General features: G+C 48.1%; 1 protein-coding gene across 8 annotated transcripts; it reads right to left on the bottom strand.

Annotated features, from left to right (window-relative positions):
- Positions 1-257: 257 nt before the first annotated feature.
- Positions 258-27,631, bottom strand: EEF1D (eukaryotic translation elongation factor 1 delta). Of its 8 annotated transcripts, none has more exons than XM_087737112.1 (10): positions 27,486-27,612; positions 25,720-25,748; positions 14,915-15,038; positions 13,091-13,162; positions 6,352-6,420; positions 5,068-5,164; positions 4,703-4,806; positions 2,777-3,025; positions 1,938-2,132; positions 258-354 (listed from the first exon to the last, which is right to left on the bottom strand). In XM_087737112.1, exons 3-10 carry the CDS (start codon positions 15,032-15,034, stop codon positions 316-318), a joined length of 945 nt encoding a protein of 314 aa, XP_087593238.1. In that variant the 5' UTR covers positions 15,035-15,038; positions 25,720-25,748; positions 27,486-27,612; the 3' UTR covers positions 258-315. The 8 variants fall into 8 exon arrangements, with proteins under 8 accessions (XP_087593238.1, XP_087592959.1, XP_087593169.1 ...); XM_087736833.1 differs by lacking the exons at positions 25,720-25,748; positions 27,486-27,612 and adding exons at positions 17,644-18,902; positions 19,832-19,959; XM_087737043.1 differs by lacking the exon at positions 25,720-25,748 and having other exon boundaries at positions 27,486-27,631.
- Positions 27,632-27,962: the final 331 nt, after the last annotated feature.

The raw sequence follows: 27,962 nt of genomic DNA, 5'->3' as shown, positions 1-27,962 counted from the left end.
GTTTTTTTGTTTTTTTTGGTTTTTTTTTTTTTTTTTTCTGACTGGGGTCTCTACCTTGGGAAAGGTGGGCGCAAACACCCTCAGCGCAGGCTACTGGGACAGGATGCCGCTCAGACCTTCCTTCCAGCCCAGAACCACAGGTCACCCCCGTCTCAAAGCCTCTCCTTTTATGAAGGGAACAAGGGAAATACCCCAAAGTCTCACAACCCATCACGCTGGAGACGTTGCACTTGGCAGAGGAAAAACATCACCCGATCTGCACTCCCAATCCTGATCTTTATTAGTTACAGTTTCAGAGGGGATACAGTTTTCCTTCTAGATCTTGTTAAAAGCAGCAATGTCAACGCTTTGCACCTGAAAGAGAACAAAAGCAGCACCCAGAGGTCACCAAGGCGTTTTCTTTTCAGACATTTAAAACAGAGAAAGCACTCGCATCAGGGATTTCTTCACAGCATGCACTAGCAACGCCCAAACAGATCAAGTGTGGCCCAGGTCTCTTAGGCCAGCTCCCGGCTGTGGTAAGAGGACCTTTAGGGACCGTTATTTAATATTTCTAGCAACATCAGTCACAACAGCACTGTCCTCGTTACGGCACAAATCTTTAGCCAGTCCAGCCTACAAAGAACATCATATTAAGAATTTCTTAATTAAAAGTTCCTGATTTATTCTAAATATAAGCAAAAGAGTAGGCAAAGAAGATCAATAAAAACAGGTACCTGGCCTGCTGCTCTCCCAACAGCGAGACTGGGAGCGTTACAGAGCCTGCACGTTACCCGGCACAGGGCTGGAGCTCCCGCTCCCATTTCCATGGAAGGAGGAAGGATGGGGATGGAGACATCTCCTCCAGCCCCAGCCACAAGGTTAAACTTGGGCCAGGGCCAACTGTATGGGATTTAACAGGGCTCAGGGCCAGGTCCTGCACTTGGGGCACAACAACCCCAGGCACCGCTGCAGGCGTGGGGAGGAGCGGCTGGGAGCTGCCTGGCGGGAAAAGACCTGGGGGTGTTGGCTGACAGCCGGCTGAACATGAGCCAGCAGTGTGCCCAGGTGGCCAAGAGGGCCAGTGGCATCCTGGCCTGTATCAGGAATGGTGTGGCCAGCAGGAGCAGGGCAGGGATCGTCCCCCTGTGCTGGGCACTGGGGAGGCCGCCCCTCGAATGCTGTGCTCAGCGCTGGGCCCCTCACCCCAAGGCGGCCATGGAGGGGCTGGAGCGTGGCCAGAGCAGGGCAGCGAGGCTGGGGCAGGGGCTGGAGCCCAAGGCTGGGGAGGAGCGGCTGGGGGAGCTGGGGGGGCTCAGCCTGGAGAAGAGGAGGCTGAGGGGAGCCCTCATCGCTCTCTGCAACTGCCCGAAAGGAGGCTGGAGCCGGGGGGGTCGGTCTCTTCTCCCCAGGAACAAGCGATGGGACGAGAGGGAACGGCCTCAAGCTGCGCCAGGGCAGGGTTGGGTTGGGTATTGGGAAAAACTTCTTCCCCCAAAGGGCTGTCAGGCCCTGGCCCAGGCTGCCCAGGGCAGGGGCTGAGTCCCCATCCCTGGGGGGATTTAAAACCCGGGGAGATGTGGTGCTTAGGGCCATGGTTTAGTGGTGGCCTTGGCAGTGCTGGGTTAACGGCTGGACTCGATCTTAGGGGTCTTTTCCAACCTAAACGATTCTATGATTCTATGATTTGTGTGTCTACCTTGGTACTGTAAAAGCAGGGGTTCCCCAAAGTAACAGTTGGTGGGGGCTGGACGCAAAACAGCTCTGCAAAATACCTGCATCAGCCAGCCTTAAAAAAATATATTCAAACATACTCTACAAGTGTCTCAGCAAGCAGACACCATCCATTCCATGTGGTTTTCTTTTAAAAATCCAATTTTGTCAAAATCTGCAAATGAACCTTAGTTAAAAATGACCCCGCACGGGTCAGGCATCACCCAGCTCGCTGAAAGACTTACGTAGTCTTCAAACTTGGTGATCTCCTCCTCCAGGATGTCTGTCCCGACTTTGTCATCCTCCACCACACACTGGATTTGGAGCTTCTTAATACCATAGCCTACTGGGACCAGCTTGGAGGCTCCCCACACCAGCCCGTCCATGTGGATGGACCGGACACACTCCTCCATCTTCGCCATGTCAGTCTCATCGTCCCACTGGAAAAAACATCAAGTATAAACTTCAGTGTTTTCCTCGAGATCACCATTAGCCCCAAGACGCGGGACTTAAAATTCAACCCCACTCCTCTCAGTACATTTCAGCTGATCCAAGCTGCCCTTTCTTGGCTACTATTTTCACCAGAATTAGCCGATGGGTTAGCCAAGCTAAATCTGACTTTGCAGCCATGCTGCACAGCGTGGCGTTTCGGTTCTACCTACACGCACCGCAGATACAAGGGGGATTCTTCCTGCAGCAACACGACCGCTTTGGAGTGCTCACTTTCAAGTGACTTTTACCCAGGACATCTCTCGGAGCACTAGCCAGCCCAGAGTTTTTGTTCTACCATAACAGTTTGACAAAGAGAGGTTTATTCCCATTTTTAGGGCATTTATTATCTCTCTTTTCTTCAAAGAAAAAGGCTAGTCCTGGTGAGGGGAACCTCGGCTAAGAGCCCGCGCTTGGTGCGAGGAACAGGGCAGCAGCGCAAAGCCTTCAGATCCCAGCTGCAATATCCCACCTCACTCTGACCCCTCCTTTGGAAATCTGCAGGTCCGATCGTCACCAACCCGCTCGGATGCGCGAGCGAGGTGATTTACGGCCTCCTGCAGCACTCAGGAGCTCCCCCGCTTCAGTTACTCACTGGCTTCACATCCAGAAGGATAGAAGACTTGGCAATAAGACCCGGTTTCTTGGCCTTCTTCTCTGCGTACTGACGCAGTCTCTCCTCCCGGACTTTGGCAGCCTCTTGGTCTTCCTCTTCATCATCACTACCAAAAAGGTCGATGTCATCATCATCATCTTCCTCTGCGGCAGCTGGTTGAGCTTTTTTTGCCGGTGAAGCAGATGGGAGCTCCACTTTCTTGGAGGGAACGCTGAAGGGTTCCACTTTCTTCATTGGGGCGAAGAATTCAAGTTTGCATTAAGGAAAAAGGGGAGAAGATTAACCTGAAGTTGAATCAGAGCAGCACTCAGGAGAAGCTCAGGAACAGGAGTCTACATTACTCAAGGCAACGAACATGGCCCACACCACGTGATTTGTGTGAAAAATCAGCTATTGGCCATCAAAACAGGATATTCGACCAGTTGGACCTTTGAACTGGCCCAGCATGGCCGTACTTATATTCCTAGAGCAAAAACCACCAGGTAGCCAAGAGCTGATCCTTCTCCTAAGGGCTCAGGATAGCCAGACCGTAAGAGTCTGAGCGGGACAGCAGCTGGGAACGCAACCAAGCAGCTTCGCCTAGCTTGAGGAGGGGCCTACGCAGTCCACAGAGTAACTGCAGAGCCCACCAGCACCACTGGTAGCACATCTGCCACCCTACAACAAGACTCGATCAAATTGGTGCCACGCATTCAGCTCCCAGAGAGTTTTCTCTTAAATTAAATACATTCTTACAGGAGACATTTGTTAAAAAGAGTCACCAACTCAGCTGATCTATTCTACTAAAGTGGCATTTTACCTGGTGTGTGCTAAGAAACTCGCAGCACCGTGGGCTAAATGCTAATCGAGTATATATAAACTCCAAACCTCCACAGATCTGCACCAGCTCTCCCTAGCTGAAATCTCTAACGTAGCTTCTTTGCTGGTTTTAGGGCAGAACACTCCTCTCTACACACACTTTTTGGGAAAGATAATAGAATGCTTTGGGATGGAAGGGACATTTAAAGGCCATCTCATCCATCCCCCCTGCCATGGGCAGGGACATCTTCAACCAAATCAGGTTGCTCACAGCCCCGTCCAGCCTGGCCTTGAATGTTTGCAGGGATGGGGCCTCTACCACCTCTCTGGGCAACCTGGGCCAGTGTCTCACCACCCTCAGCGTAAAAACTTTCTTCCTTATATCTAGTCTGAATCTCCCCTCTTTCAGTTGAAAACCATCACCCCTTCTCCTGTCACTGCAGGCCCCACTAAAAAGTCTGTCCCCATCTTTCTTACCAGCCCCCTTTAAGCACTGACAGGCCACAAGAAGGTCTCCCCGCAGCCTTCTCTTCCCCAGGCTGCACAACCCCAACTCTCCCAGCCTTTCTCCATAGCAGAGGGGTTCCAGCCCTCGGACCATTTCCGTGGCCTCCTCTGGCCCCGCTCCAACAGGTCCATGTCTGTCTGGTGCTGGGGACCCGCGAGCTGGAGGCAGGGCTGCAGGGGGGTCTGAGGACATCAGAGCAGAGGGGCAGAATCCCCTCCCTCGCCCCGCTGCCCACGCTGCTCTGGATGCGGCCCAGGATACGCTTGGCTTTCTGGGCTGCGAGCGCACATTGCTGGCTCACGTCCCATTTTTCATCCCCCAGTACCCCCAGTCCTTCTCCTCAGGGCTGCTCTCCATCCCTTCATCTCCCAGCCTGTGCTGATACCAGGGATTGCCCCTACCCAGGTGCAGGACCTTGCACTTGATGTGTGGTGGTCATCATTCAAAGACGACAAGGCAGCTGCCAACACTGCTGGAAAACCTGCAGCAAACTCATCCTAACTATGAGCATCTCTTCACCTTCAGCCAGGAGAGGACAGAAATAACCCAGCACTTTGTGACTGTGAAGCATTCAGGAACAGCACTTTGCCAAGGCTCACCTGGGTTGGAGGAACCGGTGAGGGCTGGTGGGAGGTAGATGACTTTTCCAGAGCATTCAGGCGGCTTTCCAACTTGAAGATGGCCATCTGAAGGTCTGCAACAACTGCGAGAAGGGGGAGAAAAAAAAACCAAAAAACTTTATCTTATAGGATCTGCATCAGCTCTCAAGTCAGGACAAATTTACTTCTGCTCAAAGTGGGCTTTAAAAACACCAGTTGCCCCAGTCAGAGGGAAGCCTGCAAAGCTCTGATCAAGACACTGGCATGTGCTCACCTGGCAACAGACAAAGTCAGTAAGGGATACACCCCAGAGAAGCAGGACCCCAGCCAGTTTTGCTTTCGTGCCAAAAGATTCTCCTACTTACCACTGCGAAGGTTTTGATTTTCTACCTCCAGGTGAGAAATTCTGGAAAGGAGTTCATTTTGGTCACCAGCAGGCCCAGAAGAGGTTGTGCTTGCACTCTGCAACAAGGAAAACCGAGATGAAAAATCTGTTCACCTGCTCCCAAGCTCAGTGGTTCAGTGAAGCAAAGCAGAGTCATGCCTTCAGGGAAGAAGAAAATTTGAGAGCTAATCTAAGAACAAGGACATTTTCTCTAAAGGCTTTCTAAAAAGAATATACTAGCTCTACAGAATGAAGCATGGAACTTATCTTGAGAAATGGCAGCTGGCACTGATGAGCAAAGGATAAAGTCATTCTCCGCGGTCTCGGATCACAGACGGACACTAAACACACACAAAGTTTTCAAAAGTTTCATGCTACACCCCTTAAATGGGGCAACTGGTCTCCTCTTACAAAGGGAGGCACAGAAGCGACCTGCCTAACGTCCCACAGCGAGTCACTGCGAAAGCTGGAAAGAGATCCCGACGTTTCTATGCTCTCACCTTCCCCGGTCCAGCCTTTAATTCCTCTCAAAACAACTTAAACGTACTTTAACACATCCTGAGGGAGCAATTATACCGATCCAGCTTCAAAAGTATTTGTTTCAACAGCAAAAAAGAGCTGTCATTTCTTTTAAGGAGGCCCTTACCTATAAATTCAAATTGGCAAAGGGAAAGAAAATAACAGGCCTTCACACTTTAAGTGGCATTTATAACTGAATACAGCAATAGAGAAAATAATTTATACTCTTTCAAGTGGACCCTGCACGTAATTATAACGTGCTTCTCTGTTGCAGCTGACCTGCTTCCAAGATCTCAGCAGTCACTTAAGATGGAGAGAGGGGTTAAGATGAGGAATACATGGCACACGGAAAGCAGGTCTGGGAGATGCCAGGCCCTGGGAGACACATGGAGCAGTGCAAGCTGCTCCCAGCGGGAAGGTCAAAAGAGACCCTTCTCCACCCACCCCCCCCCAAAAAAAAGAGGTCAAAAGCACCAGAAAAAATCAGTCTCCAACGCAGCCTTTGCAGTGGATGCAGGCTCAGGAACGCGAATGCAGATCCGCAGTCCCCAGACACCAAGCTGCGAGACCTAAACGCCCTGCTAAAGATCCTGTTACACAGAGTGAGCTCCGACCACCTGCCAAAGGACAAACGCTTCTCATCGTAAGGAAGAACTTGATCCACCTCTCCAAGAAAGGGCTGTCCTTGCCCTACAACGTCCTCGCAAATCACACAACCAGCTCCATCCGTGCACAGGTGACTTACAGTTGAGCGGCCTGACTGCCTCTTGTGACGGGCAGAAGGAGCTTCTTTGCTACGAGGAACTGTCTTCTGCTGCAAAGGGCAAAAGGTTTGGGGGGCGTTTGGTTCAACACGGAAGATAGAAAAGGATTTCAGTCATGCTGGAAGATGCAGTCCAAGTGCAGGAAGCAGATCCACATGCAAGACAAATCGTCAAGCAACGAGATACAGCCTCACGCCAACTACACACCGAACAAAGCCCGCACAGAAACGTTTATCCACAAACTCTGCCATCTTCTTGTTAAACACCTCAGTGCCCGCAGCAAGGTCACGCAGCTGGGTGGCAGAACGGGATCGAGATGTCCAGAGCATGGGCTCCGCCATCTCCCCATCTGTAAAATCAGAGGTGAAGCAGGTGCGTGCACTACTGCGGCACGCACCGCGGTCTCTGCTCGCTCTCCTCTCTTCAGATAAAATCTAATACCTGACAGATGCAGAAGCACATGCAAAGTTAAAGACTCTTAACAAGTCCCCAGTTACCACTAAAGCATCTCTCCTAGGGAGGAGTAAAGCAACGCAACGCCAGTCTGCACTAACAACCTGATGAGACCCCTGCATGGGCTTCCATCCTCACGTGCACCACCAGAACGGAGGCTGCTAGCCACGGTGGGCTCATCACACCAGGCTAGCCCTAGCCTTACACAAAAATTAAACCTCAGATGAACTCGTTGCCTGACCTCTTCCTGTTCTAGTTACACCATCGGGGCCAAGGTCTAAAGTTAATTCAATGAAAAGTAAATTCTGGCAATAGTCACATCCATCCCCTCCCCTTGAAAAAGCACTTCTTGCTTTGACTCATGATCAAACACGGGCGCTGTGTCACCTGCAAAGAGATACACAGCTGGGTTTTTTCCCCCCAAAAGCAGCCTGCTGATTCAGCTAAGCAGCAAGCACCACAGATATTTGGCACTTTGAAGCCCCAGTCACGTTTTCCAGCCAAAGGATGAAGCGTTTCAGCAGGCTCTGCGCTTGCCCTGCCAACTGGCTGTCCTGCGCACAAGCGTGGATGTTCAAGACGCTGCAAGACGGCTACGGCTATTCGGTGCTGCGGAACAGCCCGCTTTTACACCCTGGCTCTCAGGTTTAGTGGAAACATTTTCCACAGAAGCCCGTCATGCCTCCACATTTCTTTCCTGTTAGTAATAAGCCCTCAAAAATGAGAAATCTAAATTGAGGCAGTTCCAGCTACCTTGATACTGATCTGCCATCCTGGAGCCTCACACGGAATAGCTCAGCGCTGCTCCTCCCTGTAGTCCCACAGGAAAAACATCTACAGCTTGGCAGGAGGCCTCCAGCTCAAGACAAACCTGTCAGCCTTGTGTGGTTGTGTCATTTAGGGGAAGAGTTGGAGAAAATCACGGCCGTTTTCCCCAAAACCACTGTAGCTGCAGCTTGCAAGAGCAAGGTGAGAGGACTCTGAAACACTCTCCTCTGCGTGAAGCTGTTCTCAACAAGGAAGAGCATGGAAAAACGACGTTTTGTTATTTCAACAGACCTTTTGAGTAGTACAAAATACTAGGATACAAACCTAGCTGTATATTGCCGTCAGGTGCTGTTTGTAAAGCTTTGTGTAGCACCCAGGGCACCGCGCAAAGCAGAGGTCTACGATGCACAAACTCCTTCCCTTTTCACCCTTCCTTTGCCAGCTTGCATCGAGCCCGCAGGTGAGACGACGTTAAGGTTGCAAATAACAGATAATGAAGGCCAGAGGAGAGTCAGCATTCTTGGTGGGGCATTTAAGGATGCGCCTGCCCATCAGCATGCGGTAATACAGGTAGCACAGGCGCCGGAGGAGCTGCAGCAGATATCTGGGTGGCTCTGTGGGAAGCCGTCTCACCTCCGGGATTTCTCAGCTGTAAGTTGCTACTGAGGTCTCCGCAGAAATGGCAAGATCGATTAACAACCTGGATGCACCTACAGGTTAAACACCCACAAAATTGATGTGAGTAGTTCGGTGTTGTGCACCTGGACGAACGGATTCAGCATTTTGCATATGCTAAGCTAATCCTAAACCAGGATTCACTTGCTCCTCTGCGCTGTATTTTTCACGCCTGTTTCAAAGGGGGGTTTACAACGCGAAGGGGGCTCACAGACGCAGCATTTCAATCACCACCCTGTGGAATTCAGGCATTACTTGTTAGTCCTGGGCAACCCCAGGGCAGGGTGAGCCTGAGCACAGCCATCTCTTGCTGGTGAGAAGAGAGGGTTGCCTGCCCCGAGCTTGAGCAAACAAGAGATTAAAAGTCTTCACAAACCAGGCCAGCCATCCTTTGGGAACCTGTAACCTGTGTAAAGCACGGTAGAAGAGGCAAAATGCTGAACCAAGTTCCCAATTTTGGGAGGTGGTCAAGCCACACTTTCAGAAATTGTGGAAAAGTTGCCTTTAGGAGACTGTGGGCTTTCCTCCGAGGTGAGGATTTTTCAAGCTTTTAGTGATGGGGCCACCAACCTAAGCTACACCCTACCCAGAGCGTGTTTTTTCCTCTGCACAACCAAGCACTATTTCCTCTTCTGACTCAACTGTGCCAAGAGGAAGCTCGACACAAGTGTTTGTGAATTTTATCAAGGAGAGTAATTCAAAATCCCGAAGGTGGAGAGTTCCAGAGCATCACTTCAGCCACTTCCCACGCACCGTCTCATCGACGGAGCTCTTAAAACGTTTATTTTTTCTAAGCTTAAGCCATAGCTTTTGTGCTGAACTCACATTAGTGATACACTGACCAGTGCTGCAACCTATTCAAAATATTTTGCACAGCAGAAGCACTCAGCAAGCCTGGAACCACACCAAGGACAGTATACAAATTTAATCATCCAAGCAAATTAAAACCCTGGGACTTCTTGCTTATGAAGGGTAGAAAACAGAATCTAGCCTCAGCGGCCTTTCAACATCTGTACCTCTCTAAAGTTTGACTAAAACATACTTTGAAAGTCAGAGACACTGACTAACGAAGAAGAAAAAGTTGGCAAGGGTTACACTTCTCCGTATCAGCTGAAAAAAATCCGTCTGGACAACTACAGGTAAAATCTTTTCCCTTGGGATGTCAGGCCCAGCCAACGGACACAGCTGGAAAGCTGGCACTTCCCTCGCTACAAGAAGTATCCGGAGGTTATCAACCCTTTTCCCTTCATTTGAGTTAACCAGTTACAAAGAAGAGCACGCAGATTTTACAAGCGCGGTTACAGATGTGTAGGTTTTCTGGTCCAGAGCTCACAAAGCACTCATAGCTTCATACAAAAAAATAAACCTATTTTGCGCATGCAGAGGTACAACACCTTTCCCCTCAGGGGAGCTCTGGAAACCTAGAAAATTTAGCCGTGGTCTGATACACAAAACTGAACTGCGGGGAAATGATGCTGAAGAAGTAGAAGCAGCTTTCCCCCACTTCAGACCAGCAGGATGGATCCTGGCTGGTTTCTTACAGAAGGTGTGACCGTTCCCTGCACACAGATGCGCTTCTGAATGTGGTCTCCAAACACTTTAGCAAGATCAGACGTTTTTCTGGGAGTTTTTCTTATTTGAAACCCACACGCAGGAAATGCACAAATACGGAGGCTTTGTAAGGAGCAGCTTGGGCAGAGAGCGGAATAACAGAGCTTCAGATTCCCACACCGGCCACCTACCCAGTGACATCCCTTTCGTTACGGCCCCCGGGGAGGGTGTAGGAAGTGAGAGTTCAGTCACCCGCTCTGTTGGACTTGCTCATGATCTCAGGCAAGTCAATCCTTTCCGTGCCTCAGGTCCCCAGCTGTAAAATCTCTCACCACCTGCGGTCTCAACACCACCAGCTGCAGTACTGCACACGTTAACCACTTTATATCTAGGAAAGCATTAGCGATCGAGCAGACGTCAACCGGAAAGATTGTTTAGAGCAGAGATGACCATGCAAAGCGGGATGAAAGGTATGTGCAAACAAATGTTTCCAGCATCCGAGCTTTGTACCCTCCTTCGGGAGGTACAAACCACTGCCTCGACCCTTCTAATGCTCATTCACACATTTCAGAACACCACTATCCAGCTGAAGCAGATCTGAAAACGGCCTTGGCTGAATTTCACAGCAAAAGGAAGGCACTGATCTTCCATCTTCCCATCTTATACAAACCAAGTCTTCACTTGCTACATCTTCAGACACCTGACGATAACTCTGCACGTTCAGGTGGAATGAAAGACTAAATCCTGACTACAAAAACACGCTTCGCTATTGTGCTGTAGATCAGACAGTATAAATTTGACTTTCTGAAACAAAAAACCAAAGTTTAAGCATGTTCTAAAGTCAAGCCTGCTCTATGGCACAGCTGTCCGAGACCAATGATGATCCTTCAGAAATGCAAGCTACAAAAGCTGATGTTTCAGACTCGTTTCTCAACAGCTCCGTCTTTTTAACTCACACGTTAGCACAGAAGAGCCAACCGTGGTTTATCGCTTCAGGTTCCAGGGCAATGTGTGGAAAAATTGAAAAGGTGAGCTCTCCGGGGCATCACATAAGCCAGGGTAAGGCATGATTCGTAAAACGGGACTACAAAACAGTAAGGAGGTCACTGCTGCCACGTGCTCTGCTTATCCAAGCAACCGCATCCTTTGAGAGCGGGATGGCAGCTATAGGTTAAATCACCACGGCGTGCCCCTGAGAGCAAGGCAGATCAGGGTGCACAATGCTTTCCCCAATAGTCATGCAGTAACACAATGCTTTTCCTTCAAGCCTTCACTGCAGTCTCAGTCCACTTTTTGCACCACCCCAGATTCCAGTTTTAAGGCCCTATGGCTCAGTCCTGACCTTAAATCCTCAAGCCCACCAAGCTTTCTTCACAGGAAGAAAAAAATCCAGCAGATGAATTTTTTCTATTCAGCACTAACGCCAACAAGTGTCACAGGGGTGCAAAGGACTTTATATTCTCACATTTCTGTTCTAGCTTTGGTCTGGTGCTTTCCCAGTTCTCCCAGTCTTCCCCGTGACAGGATCTGGACAATCCAAACTCACGTGCTTCTCACATAAAGAAGCTCTCTAACAGGAGTCACAGGCCAGGGCAAGAAACTCATCTTTGGCAAACCACAGACCATTCAGCAAGATGAGAATATGCCTTCAGGGTAGACCAGCAGCACCACCAGGTGATTTGTATTTGGGTTTCCTGCCCCTCCTCACCACATCCAGCCTCTGCTCCTGAAGGAGGCAGGTCCTGGAGGAAGAAGCTGATGCTAGAGACCTCACTCCGTTTCAAAATGTCTTTCCAAAGTCATTTTTAACACTGTGCAAAAAGTTCTCCATCCCTGTCTGGGACGGGGGCTATTTCTCCACATATTTGCCTTACTAAAGTCCAAACTAAAAGTCTTCGACAGGGGCTGATAGTCTCTACTGAGAGCCCAAACATGTTACTTCAGATCTGAACTTAAATGAGCCAGTTCAGGAAAATCTTCCCTAAGCTGTTGGCTGAAATCCTGATGCTGAAGGAAGAAACTAGCATCAGAAAACTTCCAAGTATTCTCCTCCTCAACATGTTTTGGTTTGTTTTTAGTATTACTAAGATGTCCCAACTTTCCATTGATTCCCACGCTGTATTCAGGACCACTGAATCTAACCAAAGCAAATTTAACTCTTTCCCACTGTCCTTTCATCAAATTTGCCCTGCTCTTCCCACATCCACTTCCAAGTTTCCAGCGCAGTACGGAGTATCTTGGATTGCTCACGTGAGCGGTTGCAGAAGCTGCTTTTGTAGTGTCGACTTCAACAGGCCCAGTGAGACCGCCACGGGGAAAGCAATTAGCCAAACTCCTTCGCATTCACCCCAAATGTATGGCTCCTTTCTGCTTGTGGTAAGGAGGAATATGAAATATTCCCCTTGAGAAAGGCTCGATTCCCTGTGATTGTGCTGCTCTAGATAGAAACTGAGGGTGTTAAATACCCCAAGAGGGAGTTATGAGGCCAAATCAACACAGATAAAGGATGGATACCCTCAGATGGAAGGTATGCGCAGGTATGTAGTAGTCCCACTGCAGAGGTAAGAAATCAAGATACACGGGCTGTATTCCGTGAGTTTTCTTCACTCATGAAACCAGTCCACGTATTAGTTTAAGAACTCAGCTTCCTATTGAAAAATTAAGAGTTTTAACAGTGCTGTCTCTACATATCAGCACAAAAATACCTCCAGAAAGGAGGTGACTGAACTTCTACGGGATGGTCCAGACTCAGAGCTAGTAGCCAAGCTGAATTCCCTCGATGCAGCAGATGGAAGATACCATTTTTTTGCACATACCCTAACTGAAAGCAAAACAGGAAAGAGAAGGTGGCAGCCCAGTGTACCCCGAGAGAGACAGACATCCTCCTGCTGGCAGCTCAGTGCTTTGCTACTCAGCAAGGTTATTTGAACAGTGACTTGTTAGATAAGACTTGTGGGAACAAACTCTAGCATTCCACCAGCAGAAAAAGTAAAGAAATGCACAGCAGGAGACTTTCAACCCAAATCCAGTTAGTTTTAAAAAGCACTGCAGGCTAGCAAGCAGGTAAGCAGCATGCAGTCTAGTAGCAAGGGTGCTCTTGATCGGATGGAGCTATGCTGGTGGTACACAGCGCTGCACACCTTAGTCTTCTCCTCTAACTTCAAAATAAGAAGCCACACAATCTATGAAGTGGTCACAGCGAAGTTCTGTGAGATGCACCACAGCTAAAAATGGTTGCGGGTAGCCAGCTGGTGAGAGAGCTTGGGTACTCACTCCGGCCAGCGATTTCTGGATATTCTCCCTGGCTCTGGCAATGTCGCGTAGGATCGTGCTGGCTCCGTTCTCCTGCAAACAGTGCAGAAAGAACCAAGATTTTTTTTAAAAAATATGAAACATGGGAAACTGGTCAGGGAAGTTAAAAAAAAAAAGAGAGGGTAAGAGTAGGGGAGGGTTCCTTCCAATGATTCAGCAAGTATTGCAAACTTAGCTGCAAGGAGGATTGGTTCTAAATCAAGTAGCACCGACTGCAATCCCTGGTCCCATCAGGCCCCGTGTCCAGAAGATCATCCAGTGAAGAGCTCTTAAATTCTTTATTATTACCCTGAACAGTTTGGACAGCTGCCAGCCAGGCAGAGGGCTGGAGTCACTTCAGGACTCCTTGGAGATCTATGGTTAGGCAGCTCTTTGTCACGGAATTACCTGTCATTGTATTCAGGCAAGAAGTGACAGCCCTAACCGAAGTCTTCTATCCAGAGAGGTATGACCCAGAGTACAGCAGCACAAGTTTTTTTTCCACCCCCCCACGCTCCTGCTGCCAAGCCTTAGCCTGGATTTGAAGATTCCCTTCCTAGGGCACCAATTCAGTTTCCGTGATCCATTCACTCCTTGCCTCTCCCAGACTGCAACCCCACAAGCAAAATCCGAGACATGAAACTGCCCAGAAGCCAAGGTTTTAAGGAGCGTGGATCTTTTTCCTTAACAGAGAAGTGGCTGATAAACTGCTGCAGAATCTCCCCCAGAGCCTTCACACCACCTCTCAAAGGCAGAACTTCTTCACTGGAAGCTCCTTACGTGGCACAAAATAATTCTTCTAAGAGCACTGCAGAGGTTTGCACTTGAACATCTACTTCGAGCGCTTATCTATAGCTTCTATTTTTATGCACGTCCTAGGTGCTGTGCCACCACTATACTAGCATGGGCAGCAGGAACAGACAGTGTGACTAGAAGCTATTACTTAAGCAAAAAGCTTCCCCTTAAACACTTGCAAGACAGCCATTTAAAACTTTAAGCAGCTTTCTACATAACCAACCAAATGCATAAGCAGTTAACAGCTCTTTACGTGGCAGGAAGAGGTTACAACAGCTCTGTACCTTTAAATAATAATAATTTCGGGCTAATATTTAAGCTTGAACTACTTCAGCTCAGGTGCGCTGCAGCAGCACCATGCTTCCCCCAACTCACCAGTACTGCGATGCAGTCTTCTGCAGGAGCACACTGAATATTTCAAGGAGTACAAAGAGAGGAATATAATTCCTGGTCTCTTTGGAGCCACGGTGCCTCTCTTCAAACATCAAGCATCTCATATATACCCGATACATCCCTTGCCAAGGAAAGCTTAGCTGCTTCAGAACCGCGGCAAAACAGCGTCTTCCCTGGCTGAACGGGGACAGGGCAATTGTTCGCCCAGCGTACCGCCCAGCCAACAGAACCGCAGCTCTCGGGGCTTACAGCTCAAACTGTGTCCCCGTTAGATTGCAGAGAGCATTCGTGCCCTGCCACAGCAGCCTGAAAAGATTAACTGCTGCAACCTATAACTGGTTTGTCTGTTGTTACAAGGGTGTCTGATCTCCCAGTACACTGGTTGTACGGGAAGAATTCTTCCGAGTCCACAGAAGATTTTTGAAAAGACAAAAGGGGTCATAACGGGGGGTAGGCTTAGAGAGCTCCAGAGAAGACTCTCACACTTGGAAAAAACAGCACCCAGAGTGGAAATAATACGGAAGCGTACATCCAGATGGATCGTGTCCTTTCGCCTGCTCTGTACTAGTTCTTAAAGCTCCAGCACCCTGCTAAACCCCACCTGAGAACAAGTGTTACCTGCTGGTGGGAAGAGCTGCCAACTGGCCCGTTCATCTGCTCATAGTATCTTCTCTCAGCATCGTCATACTTGTATTTCTCAAACCAGATCTTCTCATGCAAAAAGTAGTCGACTGCCATTTTTCTGCAGAAAGGAAAAAAAGAAAACCCAAAGTAAGTTCCTAGAAGTACTTAACAGCTTGCAATGAGCTTGTCAGAAGAGCGTTTTCTTCCCCCACGGAGCTGTGCCTGCAGCTCTCTGGTGGTTTCCCCTCCAGTGGAAAGCTTTAAGTAAATGGGATCCTATTAAGAAAGCAGGGCAGCCTAATCACCCACCCGTCTGCCTGGCCTGACCTGCATTTAGTGACGGGACACCAAGTGGGGACAGAACAAATCAGCTGATCTGGACCTTCTTCCACAAAAAAAGCTTTCAGAGCAGGATTTGCTAGATCACACTAGACACGCGCTGCTAAGAAAGATGTCTTGTGTATGAGAATCAAAAAGGGAATAATGCTTTTAATTCTTAAGACGCCTGGCCACGGTGAAACCAAAGACTGAAGAATACGCGGCTCCAAGCAGCCCGTGCCACGCATGCCAACGAGGGAGCACTCTGTATGCGACAGGCAATTCCTGACGCTGCAGCTCACACATTTCAACGCGTTTCCGTCTTCCTTGAACACGACTCAACTGCGTTGACAGCAACTGTTGGCTGTCTTCGGCAGGACACGTCTCTACCTGGTCACCCCATGCTTCACTAGGTGCACCACCGAATCCTCCTGTAAGGAACAGCCCGGCACAGCATACTGCCTGACACCGACCAGCTTCCAGGAATTCGGATACACACGCAAATGACAACGGCACCGCAGGTAACCGCACACATGCCCTTTTGGAAGCTGCTGCAACCGTTTAGAAATTAAAATCATCAGCAATGCAACACTTGCAAGGAACAGACACCTGGCACTACAGGGAGGAGGAGCATTAAACATCCTAACGCTGCTGTGAAATGCTGCTGTTTTTCTTCAGAGCAGCAGCTTCCAAAGGTTTAATTCCTTAACTTGAAGGGAAATGATGGAGCCCTTGCAACAGTAAGAGAAGAGGATGTGCCCTTATTTCAAGCCAGGGGACAGCTACAGGAGGTGGGGAGAGCAGGGATAGAGCATCACAACGAAACCACACCGTTACCAGGTTCCACCACACAACGCAGAGAGAGCAACTAAGAGCAACCCGCAAATCCTTTCCTTACCAGCTCAAAACCCCACAGCTCTCCAGTAAAACATTTCCGTGGAAGCCAACAGATGAGACTTTTGTAAAACAAGCACCCTTCTCATCTACCCCTTCAGAAGAGACCAGAGGCCACCACAGGTCCTCTGCATTGAAGCCATTCCCAACACTCAACCCTCCAAGACCCTGCTTGAGCTGCCAACCAGTATCGTTAATAGAGAATCCCAGTTACAGACAAACTTATGCCACATATTTTACAAGGACACCCTTGGGGAAGGGTGAAAGGCACAACCAAATATCTAGTTTTGTCCAACTAAAGAGAAAATTATCCCAAATAGGACAGGGTGAAAGGCATGGGTGCTCTAAAGCTTGTCTGTAACCCTCGGTGTCAACTTGACATGAAGATCTTAAAACTTTCCCACAAATCCTAAGAAACTCAAGGATCAAAAGTGTCAGAAATAAGGACTGACACTCCAAAGGCTCCAAGAGCCTTTTTTTTTTTTCCTAAGAACATCAGTCACTGCAAAATAACATCTAAGCACTGGCCTTCGGACAGGCTCCCAGGGCGTTACAGCCCTGGTTCAAGCAGTCATACATAAAAGCACGGTATCATACCGCACCTCATCCAGGACTGAAAAAGAAGCCTTTAAACGTTTTTCTGCAAACTGATTTATAACTGCAAGTTACAAACATGAAGGTCATGTACAATTTGAGAACACACTCTTCCTGCCCAGCTACCTCTGCACATCAGGTAAGCTGTAATCCAGCTAGCCCTATCCCAAAATTAACAGCAGCTTCCAGACCAAATGGTCGAACAAATTAGAAAGGCGACCTTCTCCCACAATGAAGCAAATATAGGACATGCTCACACCAGACTGACACCCTAAATTGTATTTCACTGTCATCCCCAAGCCTTCTTCAAGCTGGATGCTAGTAGGGATGCTCAAATGTAGTCATGGCTTGCAGAGGTCAATGACCAGCCTACGTGCTCTGCAGGAGAACTGGGGTAACCGCTCCTCTGAAGGACCTTGTGCTATTTTTAACAGAAATACACAGCAAATAACCACCACTAATTTCTCAAATTCAAAGATGAAGCACTGCATCCTCTGCAGGCCTGTTTAAAACACGTGGTTACTCCCTCCAACTTCTCACTTTTATGGCTTTTTGTATGTAGTAGGAACAGAGAAAGGGGCATCACCCCAGGCTTCCCCCATCTAAAGAGGGAGTCAAACCTTAGCTCACTTACCAGCCCTGACTTTAAATGCTTAACCTCTGGCACCACACAAATACCACCTTTAGCCACCAGCATTCACCAGGAGAAAGGGGGTTCCTTGAACAAGTCTCCCCCAGTTCCCCTGCCCACGAACAGGCTCCCTAGCTCAGGAGCAGCGTCTCCCTACAGCCGCACGCACGCTCGGTCCTGCGGACACAAAAGACGCCCATCTTCTACACATGCAAATTCTTTCAGCTCAATCCTGACCCGGCAGTTTTGCATGTGTGAGTGTTACCCCAGAATAAACTTCTCCTACTTCGTTTCTGGCGCAGGTACGCTTGAAGCATAAGCAGCTGGTTGGGAGGGTTTTACTACTGCGGATTCCTGCGTCTCCGTACTCTCTCCTGCTCTTGACATTTTCAGAGCCTCGGCTGCATAGTATCGCGACTCGGCACTGTCATATGTCGGCTTATTAAGCCACACAGTTTCGCTGTCCTCATGCAGAAAAAAGCAGGTAGGCGGAGGTTGCTCAGCATCACTGGGAAGCAGAGAGGTGGTGGCAATCTCCACGTGTTCGATGCCCGCTTGCTTTCCAACGGTGTGGTCCTTCCCGTCCTCGTGGTGGTTCTTCGATGCTTCGGGGCAGCCACGTTGCTGCTGTCTGACTTTGCCCGACGGATGACCATCAAACATGTTCTCGTAGAAGCTCTTCTCAGCATCGTCATAGAGAGGTTTCTCTAACCACACCTCTGACATGAGAGCCTGCAAGCTTGAAATCTGTGGCTTACCATTTACAGTCTGGTCTACAGAGCCAGGCAAACTGGTAACGAAGGAAGAAGCAGAATCGGCAACGATGTCTGGAGCTAAGCTTGGCGTAGCAGGGGTAGGCAGGGCTGTAACATAGCCCTCATCTGGCGTTCTCAGCCCAACGTTGCCAGCGTTTGACCACACAGACGGGATGGTTAGGACATTTGGAGGAACAAAGAACTGAGATTTTTCAATAAACACCTCCTCGGCCTTATCAAAATCAAACTTGTTGACCCAGACATCCTGAACAACATGGTGACATGCAGACAGACTACCGTGGGAGCAGGACAGGGCTGCTGAAAGCATCCTTGGCTTCGGAACATCTTGGACAGCTTTTGACCTGGCCACTAAAGGGGACTCCTCAGCGGTTAATGCAGTCTCAGGTGCCTCCTCGTTCTGACAATCCACCAGTTTTTTCCTGTACACGTTCTCAGCGTGATCATAGAAAGGCTTGTCAAACCACACGTGGTCAGCTAACAAACCGGTCAAAATAGAGTCTAACTTGGAGGCCATGTTTTTGGGTTTTGGAGAACGTTTCCGTTTCCTTTGTTTCTTTCCATTCCTTGCTCTCTTCAGGTCTCCCTTGAATTCACTTTCAACAGAGTCGTCATTGCAGACCCCATTTACAGCCTCTACCTCCTGGCACTCCTCAGGGGCCGCAGCAGCTAGCATCGCTTCTCTTTCGTAATGCAGTCTCTCTGCTTCATCGTATTTGTGCTTGTCTACCCACACTTTTTCTACTGGGCAGGGAGGCTTCCTTGTCCTCATCTTCCAAAGAGTGGCAGCATTAAAAGATAAGCACAACAATGTAGTTGCAACAAAACTAAATAAAGCAAGGGCATGCATCAGACTTCAGTAAAATCTTAAGTAATACAAGAACGTCAAAGCTATCATGCCGTTATTATTCATGGTAAAGAGCCTAAGCATTTAGTTCGATTTTTCCTTTGTTATAAATTTTCATCCAAAGAAATTAAACTGCCTAAACACATCCAGTTTCTGAAGCCAAAATAACCTTGCTCCTAAAGTACTTCTGCTGTTCTGAGAAGTATTCTGCACGTTACTATTTAAAAATAAAGGCACTGAAAGCACTTCAAATTTCACTTTTGAAGACAACTGGCAGGAAAAAAACAACGAGGTTTTGTTCAAATGCCTGGTCATGTATAAGATATTCATCCAAGTTAGTAGATTAGTCCTTAATTACTCATTAGGTATTCTCAACTAGGCACTGTTTTGGGAAGACAAGCTAAAAGACGCCCCAATTCTTGAGTATCTTTAGAGGTCACTGCTTACACCTATTCGTGTTTTGCTTCTAGAAAGCCAGCAGAGGGAGCTGACTGAAAAACGATGACTCAGTTTTGGTTTAAAACCCCAGTTACTGGCAAATTAAAATTGACCAAGAGCTGAAGATCTCATGATTTGTTTAGCTTACCAAAAAAAAAAAATCTTCTATTGAAATGAAAAACATTGCATCTGCTTTGTGTTTTCCTGCCTTTGTCATACTTTACCAGAGGAAAAAAGAAAAAAATCAAGCCGCTCCTAATATGTGTAGATCATTGGAAATGGTATAGGAAATACTTTTTCAAGTACAGAATTTACTGTACTGCTTAAATATCTAATGAGTAGGTAATCACCCCTCTGCCAAACAACTACATGGTCAGATCCCTAGAGTTAAAAAACAAAACTCTGAAATGAAGTACCTGTAAGCCAGCTCTCTCTTTAGCTACCAACAGCTGCAAGTTTTAGAGCTACAAATTTATCTGTGACAGGTTGCCAAGTAAAATTCCTATACAGCTGAAATATCCTCCAGAGTTCAGTCGATGGCTTGCAGTTCCAACCATTCCTGGAAGATTTTACAAGCCTCAAGTCCGGGGCTTGACAGACCAGTAAAAACAAAAAACTATTATTACAAGTAAACACTTTTGCTTTTTTAAACTTTCACTTTAACTTTATATAGTTTAAAATATTAAAGCAATGTAATACTATATTTCGATTATAAAAATTACTAGGAAAAGCAAAAGTAGATCTTTTTCTTACTGGAGTTGTGAAACTGCTCCTCCACCAGCTGCTGAAAACACTGTGATACAGCTAAAAACATTTCAATTGAAACTTATTTTGACATCTTTTACTTTACACTCTCCTCTTGCATTTTACAAGTTATGGAGCAATAAAACACTTCTTAGTACACACAAATCAGTGCTTTCAATAAACAATCTACTTGTTACCACCAACATCAAAAACACCCAAGCTGGAAGCACACGCATTGCAAGGTGGGAGCAATGCCACGAGCAAGCAGTAACTCAGGTTTGCTCATCAGGACGAGCTCTCCTTGCACAGTGTTCTCATCAAGCAGTGAAAAATGACATCACGTAGGTCGTGCGGACCAAAGACATGGCAGTGCCACTAAAGAGCCTGCACGAGTTGAGGTACAAGGATATGTTCCTGCTGTAAAAAAGAAACCAACCATTGAGGCAGCCTCATACTCCCGATTGTCTCGGCTGCTGGACAAATAATTTAAGATATTTTTATGTTCTTACATGGCAAACAGCATCCCCCTTAAAAAAATAATCTTTACAGGAGATTTAAATGGGATTCTTGGAGGGTAACATCAAAGACAAGGCACCATCTGCTAGAGCAATACCTGCATTTCAGGCATTGGCAGACTGGAAAAGGATTAAATGATGCAAATTAAAAGGGTTGTGCGCAAAGGTGCTGCTTTGCAGCGCACGCTTTCCACAGTAACGGCCATCCAGATCTAGGGCAGTAACCTGCCAGCACAAAATCCACAGGGAAAGGAAAGCGCACAGCTGAAAATACATAGGTAAGGCATGCAAAAGGGTGAAGGCAATACATTTGAATTTTTATGTTATTTAGGTCGATAAAGACTGCTAAACAGGTCATCAGATTTCTGCGTTGGCCTGACACGCTCTCTTTGGCTCTACGTTCATATTCATTGGAGTTATCCCAAGGAAAAACCATAGTCTAAGGGAATAAAGCCTTCAAGGAGATCCTTTATTGAGAATACTTCATTAACCCAATGCAGGTGTTATATTCTGAGGTTATGACTTAAAACTATTTCAGGAGGAATCTCTAGAGGGTGTAACAAGAAACCCAGACATGACTCAATACAGCTCAAACTGTCACACCTTTAAATATTTAATTTGCATTACAGCTATTAACATTTCATATAGAAAGAGCATAACCGTTTGACAAAAACAAAACTAAAATTTGGGGGTTAGTGTTTTGGGTTTTTTTTTTTTTTAATTATAGGTGATTTTGCTCAAGTCTTTAAGCCAACAGCTTCAAGCACTGGAGCTGCAGCCCCCACATCGCTCAGCTCAAGGGTGAGGTGCATTATTGAGGACTCCAACTATCAGGAGTCTCAAATCAAAGAACTGTCTTGAATCAATGTGAGACACAGGTGAATTTAATAAAGAAACCTGTAAAGGTACACTTATTTCCAGTGGAAATCAGAAAACTGTGCAATAATCTGTCTAGTAAGAAACATCAGATCAGTGCCTATATTCCCCTGATTTTCCAGGAAGTGCAAAAACCACATAACAACTAGAGAGTACTTACTTTTTTAGCTCCTATGATAGCATTAAGAAAAAAGATAAAGTTAGAGAAAGCTTCCAGTTCTAGAGATGCAGCAGCTAGTCAGCAAGGACACAGAATGACAACAGCCAAGTGTATTACCATACAGTTAACTCCCCCCATACATAATACATTTAATTAAACTTACAGCTGGTTAACTCTCCAGAACTACATTACCTTCATCAACCGACACCACATACACTCAGTTACTTTGCATTTTAAATAACAAGCCAAAAAATATACATATCCAAAAGGATCTACCCATCACGACAGGGAATCAGCCAGAGAGGCTCCCAACCTGCCAGACCAATACGATCAGCTGGTGCAAAAGGGAAGCTCTGGTCCCTCAGGTTCAGGTCACTAAACACCAATATAGCAAATACTTGGAAGAATTCTGAAAATGTAACAATTGTAACATCAGATGATGAATTTACACAATTGTAGCTATGTCTACCAGAAGTTAGCGATCAGTACAACATTCTATGAATGAGACAGAAATAAAACGTTCGCCCCAATACTCAGCCGACTCATTTTTCAGGAAAAGCATCAATACAACATGTGAACATCTGCGGTAGAGTTTAAGACTTTAAGAGCCATACCTCTGAGGCTACACTTACGAAGCCTGACGAGACACAGCTTCTTATGTCACCAATTCAACATTCCATGTAAAAAAAGGGTATTTCTGCAAGGAAGCAACACAAACCCCCAAGCCAAAGTGACCACAAGTATTTCCCACCAAACCTGGCTCAAAGGAATTCAAGTTCTGTTTTTTTTAATGAAGATTATTACCAGGGAAAATCTTCATAAAGGGAATTTACCACAACAAGCAGCAATGCCATTTTTCCAAAATCAAGTCCAAGATACTTGCAGCACCTATTTGTTTCCACGAGGGGCCAAACCTTAGGTTCGGTTATGATAAAGATTAGATTTTCAATGAAGTTTACAAACACAAGCAAAAATTGAAATAAAAAAAAGTCATTTCTACCCTGTGTTCCTAAGTTTTCCCAGAGGAACTTGGGAAAAGGCATATAAAAGGATTTTCATTACACAAACCGTCACCTGAGCTAGTGCAGACAGCCTGATGAGACATGAGCTGCAGACCATTAACACCAGACCAGAGCACTACCAGTTCTCCCAGCATACAAATTTACTCCAGCCAAGACACGAGCTCATGATCCAGCTTCAGCCAAGTCTGCCAAAGCACAGTACCAAGAGTGAAGGGAGGATACCTGATCTGACGAAGTCCGGAAGGACAAATTCACCTCTTCAGAGGTTTGGGGAGAAATTTAAACTGACTTGGACTTTTTAAGAGCCTGCACCGGACGCCACGCTGCTCGCAGCCTGGTCTGAGGCAGCTAAGATTTACCTCCACACCAAACCACAGCCTGCACGGTTGTTCCAATGTTTTCCACCTGGTGTTGCTTCACCTCCTCAAACAGAGAGTTTTACAATTAAAAGAACATGCTATGGTTTTATGAACACTGTCCGCTAGCAAAAATTAGAGCACAGAAACTAGAGCTGAATTAGAAACCCATCAGTCTGCACACACTCAGAACCAAGCTGGCAGCTCAGGTCTCTCGCTCAAACCACTCCTGAAACCACATTCATCCGCTGCCTAGTAACATCTTTCAGAAGTGAAGCAGTTTTTCATTTAACTAGCATTTTTTTTAGCACGAAGATAAATTAATACTTTGAGACAGAGGCAGCAAACTTTGTGAAAAGTGTTTAAGAAACACAAATCTGTGAGATGAGTAGAAAAATGTAAGAAGGGCTCTTACTGCCCGCACCAGAGACCGGCTCCTGCGTACCCAGGACAACTTTGCTTTTCCAGTGACAGTGCAGACAACCTGTCAGGTGTTTTACAAAGCATAAAGCCACAGGCAAATATTTATCAATGCAAATAATCAAATACTCCCAAGTAACAAAAAAAAAAAAATCACAGGTCAATGTTTAGGCCTCCCATGGACCATTAAAAAGGGCTTACTAAAACCTGAAAGAAGATTTTCTTAATCATAGCTACTGCTTCAGAGCTTTGGGCTTGGTGTTGTCTTGTCACCGCTTCCTGGGTATTTCAAGCCAGAACAAATGTGTGCTGTGCTTCCAGCGCTGCAGGGAAATGCATAAAGTTAAAAATAGGCAATGAAAAGCTCTCTATTGTTGTTCTGTAAATCCAAAATAAGCTTTGGACTTCAGCTATTTGGCTGCATTATCCCCTTAAGTCTAGCTACTTTTTAAAAAGTCAGTAAAACAAAAGCATACAATAAATTACCCCAAGGCTGAGGCCAAAAAAAGAAAGTTAAGTCAACTCCTTTTATCAGTTTAATGAAAGCTGCTCTTTCTCTTCTGTCCATGAGAAAGTTACATTTCTCCTGACTTGAGAGGCCTATAAAATAAATGTGGGGTTTTTTGGGGGGAAGTCAGGTTATAAATGAGTTTCTCACAGCCTCCCAGAGACCTAAATTCCATCAGGCCCCACACAATTTCTTGCTCTGGAACTGAACCGTGATTTTCATTTCAGCTGTGTGCCAGGCTGACCTGTCAGCTCCCAACAAGGCACAGCAAGTCAGGCAGCACCACAGTTTGAAATTAGCTCTCCCAGAAATAATTTCACAGTTTGATGTGGCTTAAAATATTTCCGATAGTCTTGAAAAAGTATCTTTAGACAAGCAAGAGCAGCAAATCTCATCCGTCACTGATTGCTGGAGGGACATGACAGCTGCTTTCTGCAAACCATAACCAAGAGGGCAGGATTACAGTCACAATTTAACTCCCTTCTTCAGAGAAGGCATCAAAACATGGGCATCAGGTGGCACCGGGGGGGACACGGGATGACAGAGACGCAGGGCAGCTTGCTGTGGTTTGACTCCAAAAACACCCCATGGACGCAGCCCTAAAAGTTAGGCAGGAAAGTCCTGATTTCTGCAGGTCCAAGCCAACACCGCTTGCGCTTCCCCCAGCCCAGCACTGATGGGTTCTCACTACAGGAGATTCTGTCCCAATCCTCCGTCTGCATATTTGCTTACGTGCCCTGGCACAGCCGATTTTGACCAGGCCAACATGGTTATATATTTAGTGCTCCTGTCCTATCGCATGTCACATCAGCCGCTCCACCAGAAGCTCCTGAACACTCACCCCAGCAGCAGCAAGAAAAATAAACGCCAGAAAACCCAGAAAGGACCCATTTGGTGTCAGAGACAGAGCAGAGAGAAGAGCAAGAAGGTCCAACAGGCACCAGTCTGTTCCTTTCTACAGCCTCAGGCTGGCACCTGGTCTATGCCACACTCAAAACATCTGCACCGCCGACGCCTTCCTAGTGAAATGCTTCTCCTCTTCCCAAAACTGCTACTGCTGCAGTCCTGCACAAAAGCGAGAGCCATTTCAGCCAGGCATTTGGGCCCCATTTAGACACAGCTGCCTCATACCTACCTGCTCAACAGCAAAGGAAAAGCATCAACCCTGCCCCGCCTCCCACTTTTTTCTTTTTGGTGATTCAGAGTTAAAAGAACTGAGACTGGTTTCACACCAGAGGGTCTGATGGCCTCTTGCAGCTGAAGAGAGCAAATCCACCCCCTCCTCAACACTAGCGCTGGCACTGAGTCAATACAGGCAGCTAAAGCAAAAGAAAATATTAACGCTTGTGTAGTATTGCTCTTCTGCTGGTTTAACTCCCTAAATTGGTTCTCCCCCAGCTCACGGTGGCTCAAAGCAACAGGACACAGAGTCAGGAGAGGGACCGGCCTTCATCACCTCTGCTATGATACAAAGCTCCACACTAACCTTTAGCCAGGGAAACGACAACGACTCCCAACCTCGATCACCTAAAAATGCGACTCTTCACTCCAAGCAACAAGGCTGCTGATTGCTAATGAAGAGATAATCAAGGCCATGGGAAATCAGCAGTAGAGAAAGACAGGGAAGAAGTCACCTTCACAAAAAAAAAAAAAGGCAAAGTAGTTGAAAACAAACAGCTTGGGTGAAAAGAAAAAAGGCATACCTGCAAGGTCAGGCAGAAAGAGGGCACACCTAGAAAAGGAGAGGAAAGAATTACAGCTATACAGCCAAGCAAAGTTATTTTCTCCTCCATACCGAGCACGACAGGATTGTGAACATCAGATTACGATCGATTCCAAAACATCGATGATCTAGACATGAAAGGACAAATCCATATTGATTTCAGTGAACACCGGGAGGGGAGGAGGGGAGGAATGTCAGACTGTGGCAGCCTCAGCAACTTCAGCTACCGCTGTAATCCTTCACAACCCCCCAGAGAGCACATTAGCAGCCTCCGCACAACCACTCCTCCCCGGCTCTGCCCATTCCCCAAATATAGTTTTGAAACGGATACCTCCCGAGTGAGCTGTCGTTGAAACAAAAAGGAAAAGCAGAAAAAGCAAGACGGGCTGCCGGAGGCACTGCCAAGGTTACGGAGGGGTTGGGAACACCAGGAGATGGAGAGGTGAGATGAGCAGAGGCCAGGTGAACCTACAGAGCAACGGGGAGGCCCCTGACATTACAGGGCTCCCAGCTCCACACCAGGTTCGGGGAGGCACCTAAGGGTGCTGGGCCATGGGCTGGATCAGGCCACTGCTTCAGTTACAGAGGGCTGCCAGCTGCTCTGTGCCAGGGCAGCAGCTCCAGTTTCCCTTTGCAGTAGGTGACTCGACAAGAAACCCTTGCCAAGATGAGAAACGGGGAAAAAAGCAGACCCCCCAAGGCACTCGGAGCTGCTGGGGACAAGGGGTCCCCTAAAATCCCCTCCCTCCCAAGGCAGGAATCGCACTGACCCTGAGACTTGAAGGGATGAGGCTCCACATAGCAGGGGTATCCCCACAATCAGCACCCCCCAAAAGAGAGGGAACCTGTCCCAAAAGGTGCACAGGTTTAGGGAGACCTCCAGCATCGGCCCACCCAGCCCTTACACCTCTAACAGGGTGCTCTTGCAACCACCTACCTCGAGCCTGCGAAGGGGAAGCGACCCCAAAAAGAGGGGAGAACCCTGTAACCACCCTTCCCAAGGCCTAAGAGGGGAAAAGGGGATCTCACAGATAATGAGGGTCCCCCCCCAACCTCCTTTTTCTGGGGTCTGAGGGAAGAAGAGACCCCACAGGGAATGGGTGGGCCTCCAACAACCCCCTTCCCAGAGAAGAGGGACCTAAGAGATTACAGGGAGGATGGGGGGTGTATCACCACACTATTCCCTGGGACGTAAGAGCGGGGAAAAGTAATCCCAAAGAGCAAGGGCACCCTAAGCTTTCTCCCTCAGGACTCCAGGGGGGCACCCACCCCCATTCCCCAGGCCATGAAGGGACCACACAAATGATGGGGGAACCCCACAACCTCCCTTCTCTGAGGCTGTAAGAGGGAAGGAGACTCCCACGTTTATTAAGGATCCCCCACAACTCTCCCCTTCCCGCCACTATGAGGGAAGGGGCCTCACTGGTAACGAGGTACCCCCAAAACCCCCTTCCCCGGCCTATGAGCAAGAAAGGACCCCACAGATAACAGGGGAGTGATCATAACCTCTTTCCTGGGGACTGTGAGAGGAAAAAGGGACCCCACGGATCATGAGGAGCCCCCACAACCCCTTCTCCTGGCCCCTGAAGAGGAAAGGGCCTCACAGATCATGAGGGGCTCCCACCCCAGGGCTGTGAGAGAACAGGGGGAACTCCCATTCCCGAGGCCCGCGGGGGTGGGATGAAGGACCCCCACGGAGCGGGGAGCCCTCCCGGCGGGCCGGTGAAGGGGAGCAGCAGCACTCACCGGCAGCGCTGGGCCCGGCCAGGCCGCAGGCGGCTCCGCTCCGCTCGGCCTCCACCAGGCAAAGGGAGGCGGGGAGCGACGCGCGGGGGGTTGTGGGGGCGGCGCGGACCACGCGTGCCGGGGGCGGGGGGGGGGAGGGGAAGAACGGCGGCGCGGAGGGAGACAACGCGCCGCGCTCACAGCGCAGCCCTCCCCCCCCCCTTTCCACAATGGAACAGCCGGGCAGGGGCGGCGGGGGGGAAGCAGTGAGAGGGTGAAGCGGGAATTCGTCCGATCCCCCCCTCCTCGCAGAATGGTACAACCCAGAGGCGGTGGAGGAGATGCGGGGACGAGTCCAACAGGGCAAAGAGGAAGGGGGGAAGGGGGGGGAGCGGCGCAACTGAAGTATTAAGGGAGGCGCGCATGCGCGCTGCGCCCCGCCCCGCCCTACCGGCCGGCTCGGGGCCGGAGCGGAGACAAAGGCGCCGCGCCCCCCCC

The sequence above is a fragment of the Nipponia nippon genome, unplaced genomic scaffold (genome assembly GCF_047370975.1).
Source record: "Nipponia nippon isolate SJK-2023a ecotype South Korea unplaced genomic scaffold, ASM4737097v1 scaffold_1, whole genome shotgun sequence".
NCBI lineage: Eukaryota > Metazoa > Chordata > Aves > Pelecaniformes > Threskiornithidae > Nipponia > Nipponia nippon.
The sequence above is the reverse complement of the archived record's forward strand: the minus strand, read 5'-3'. Positions and strand labels throughout refer to the sequence as shown.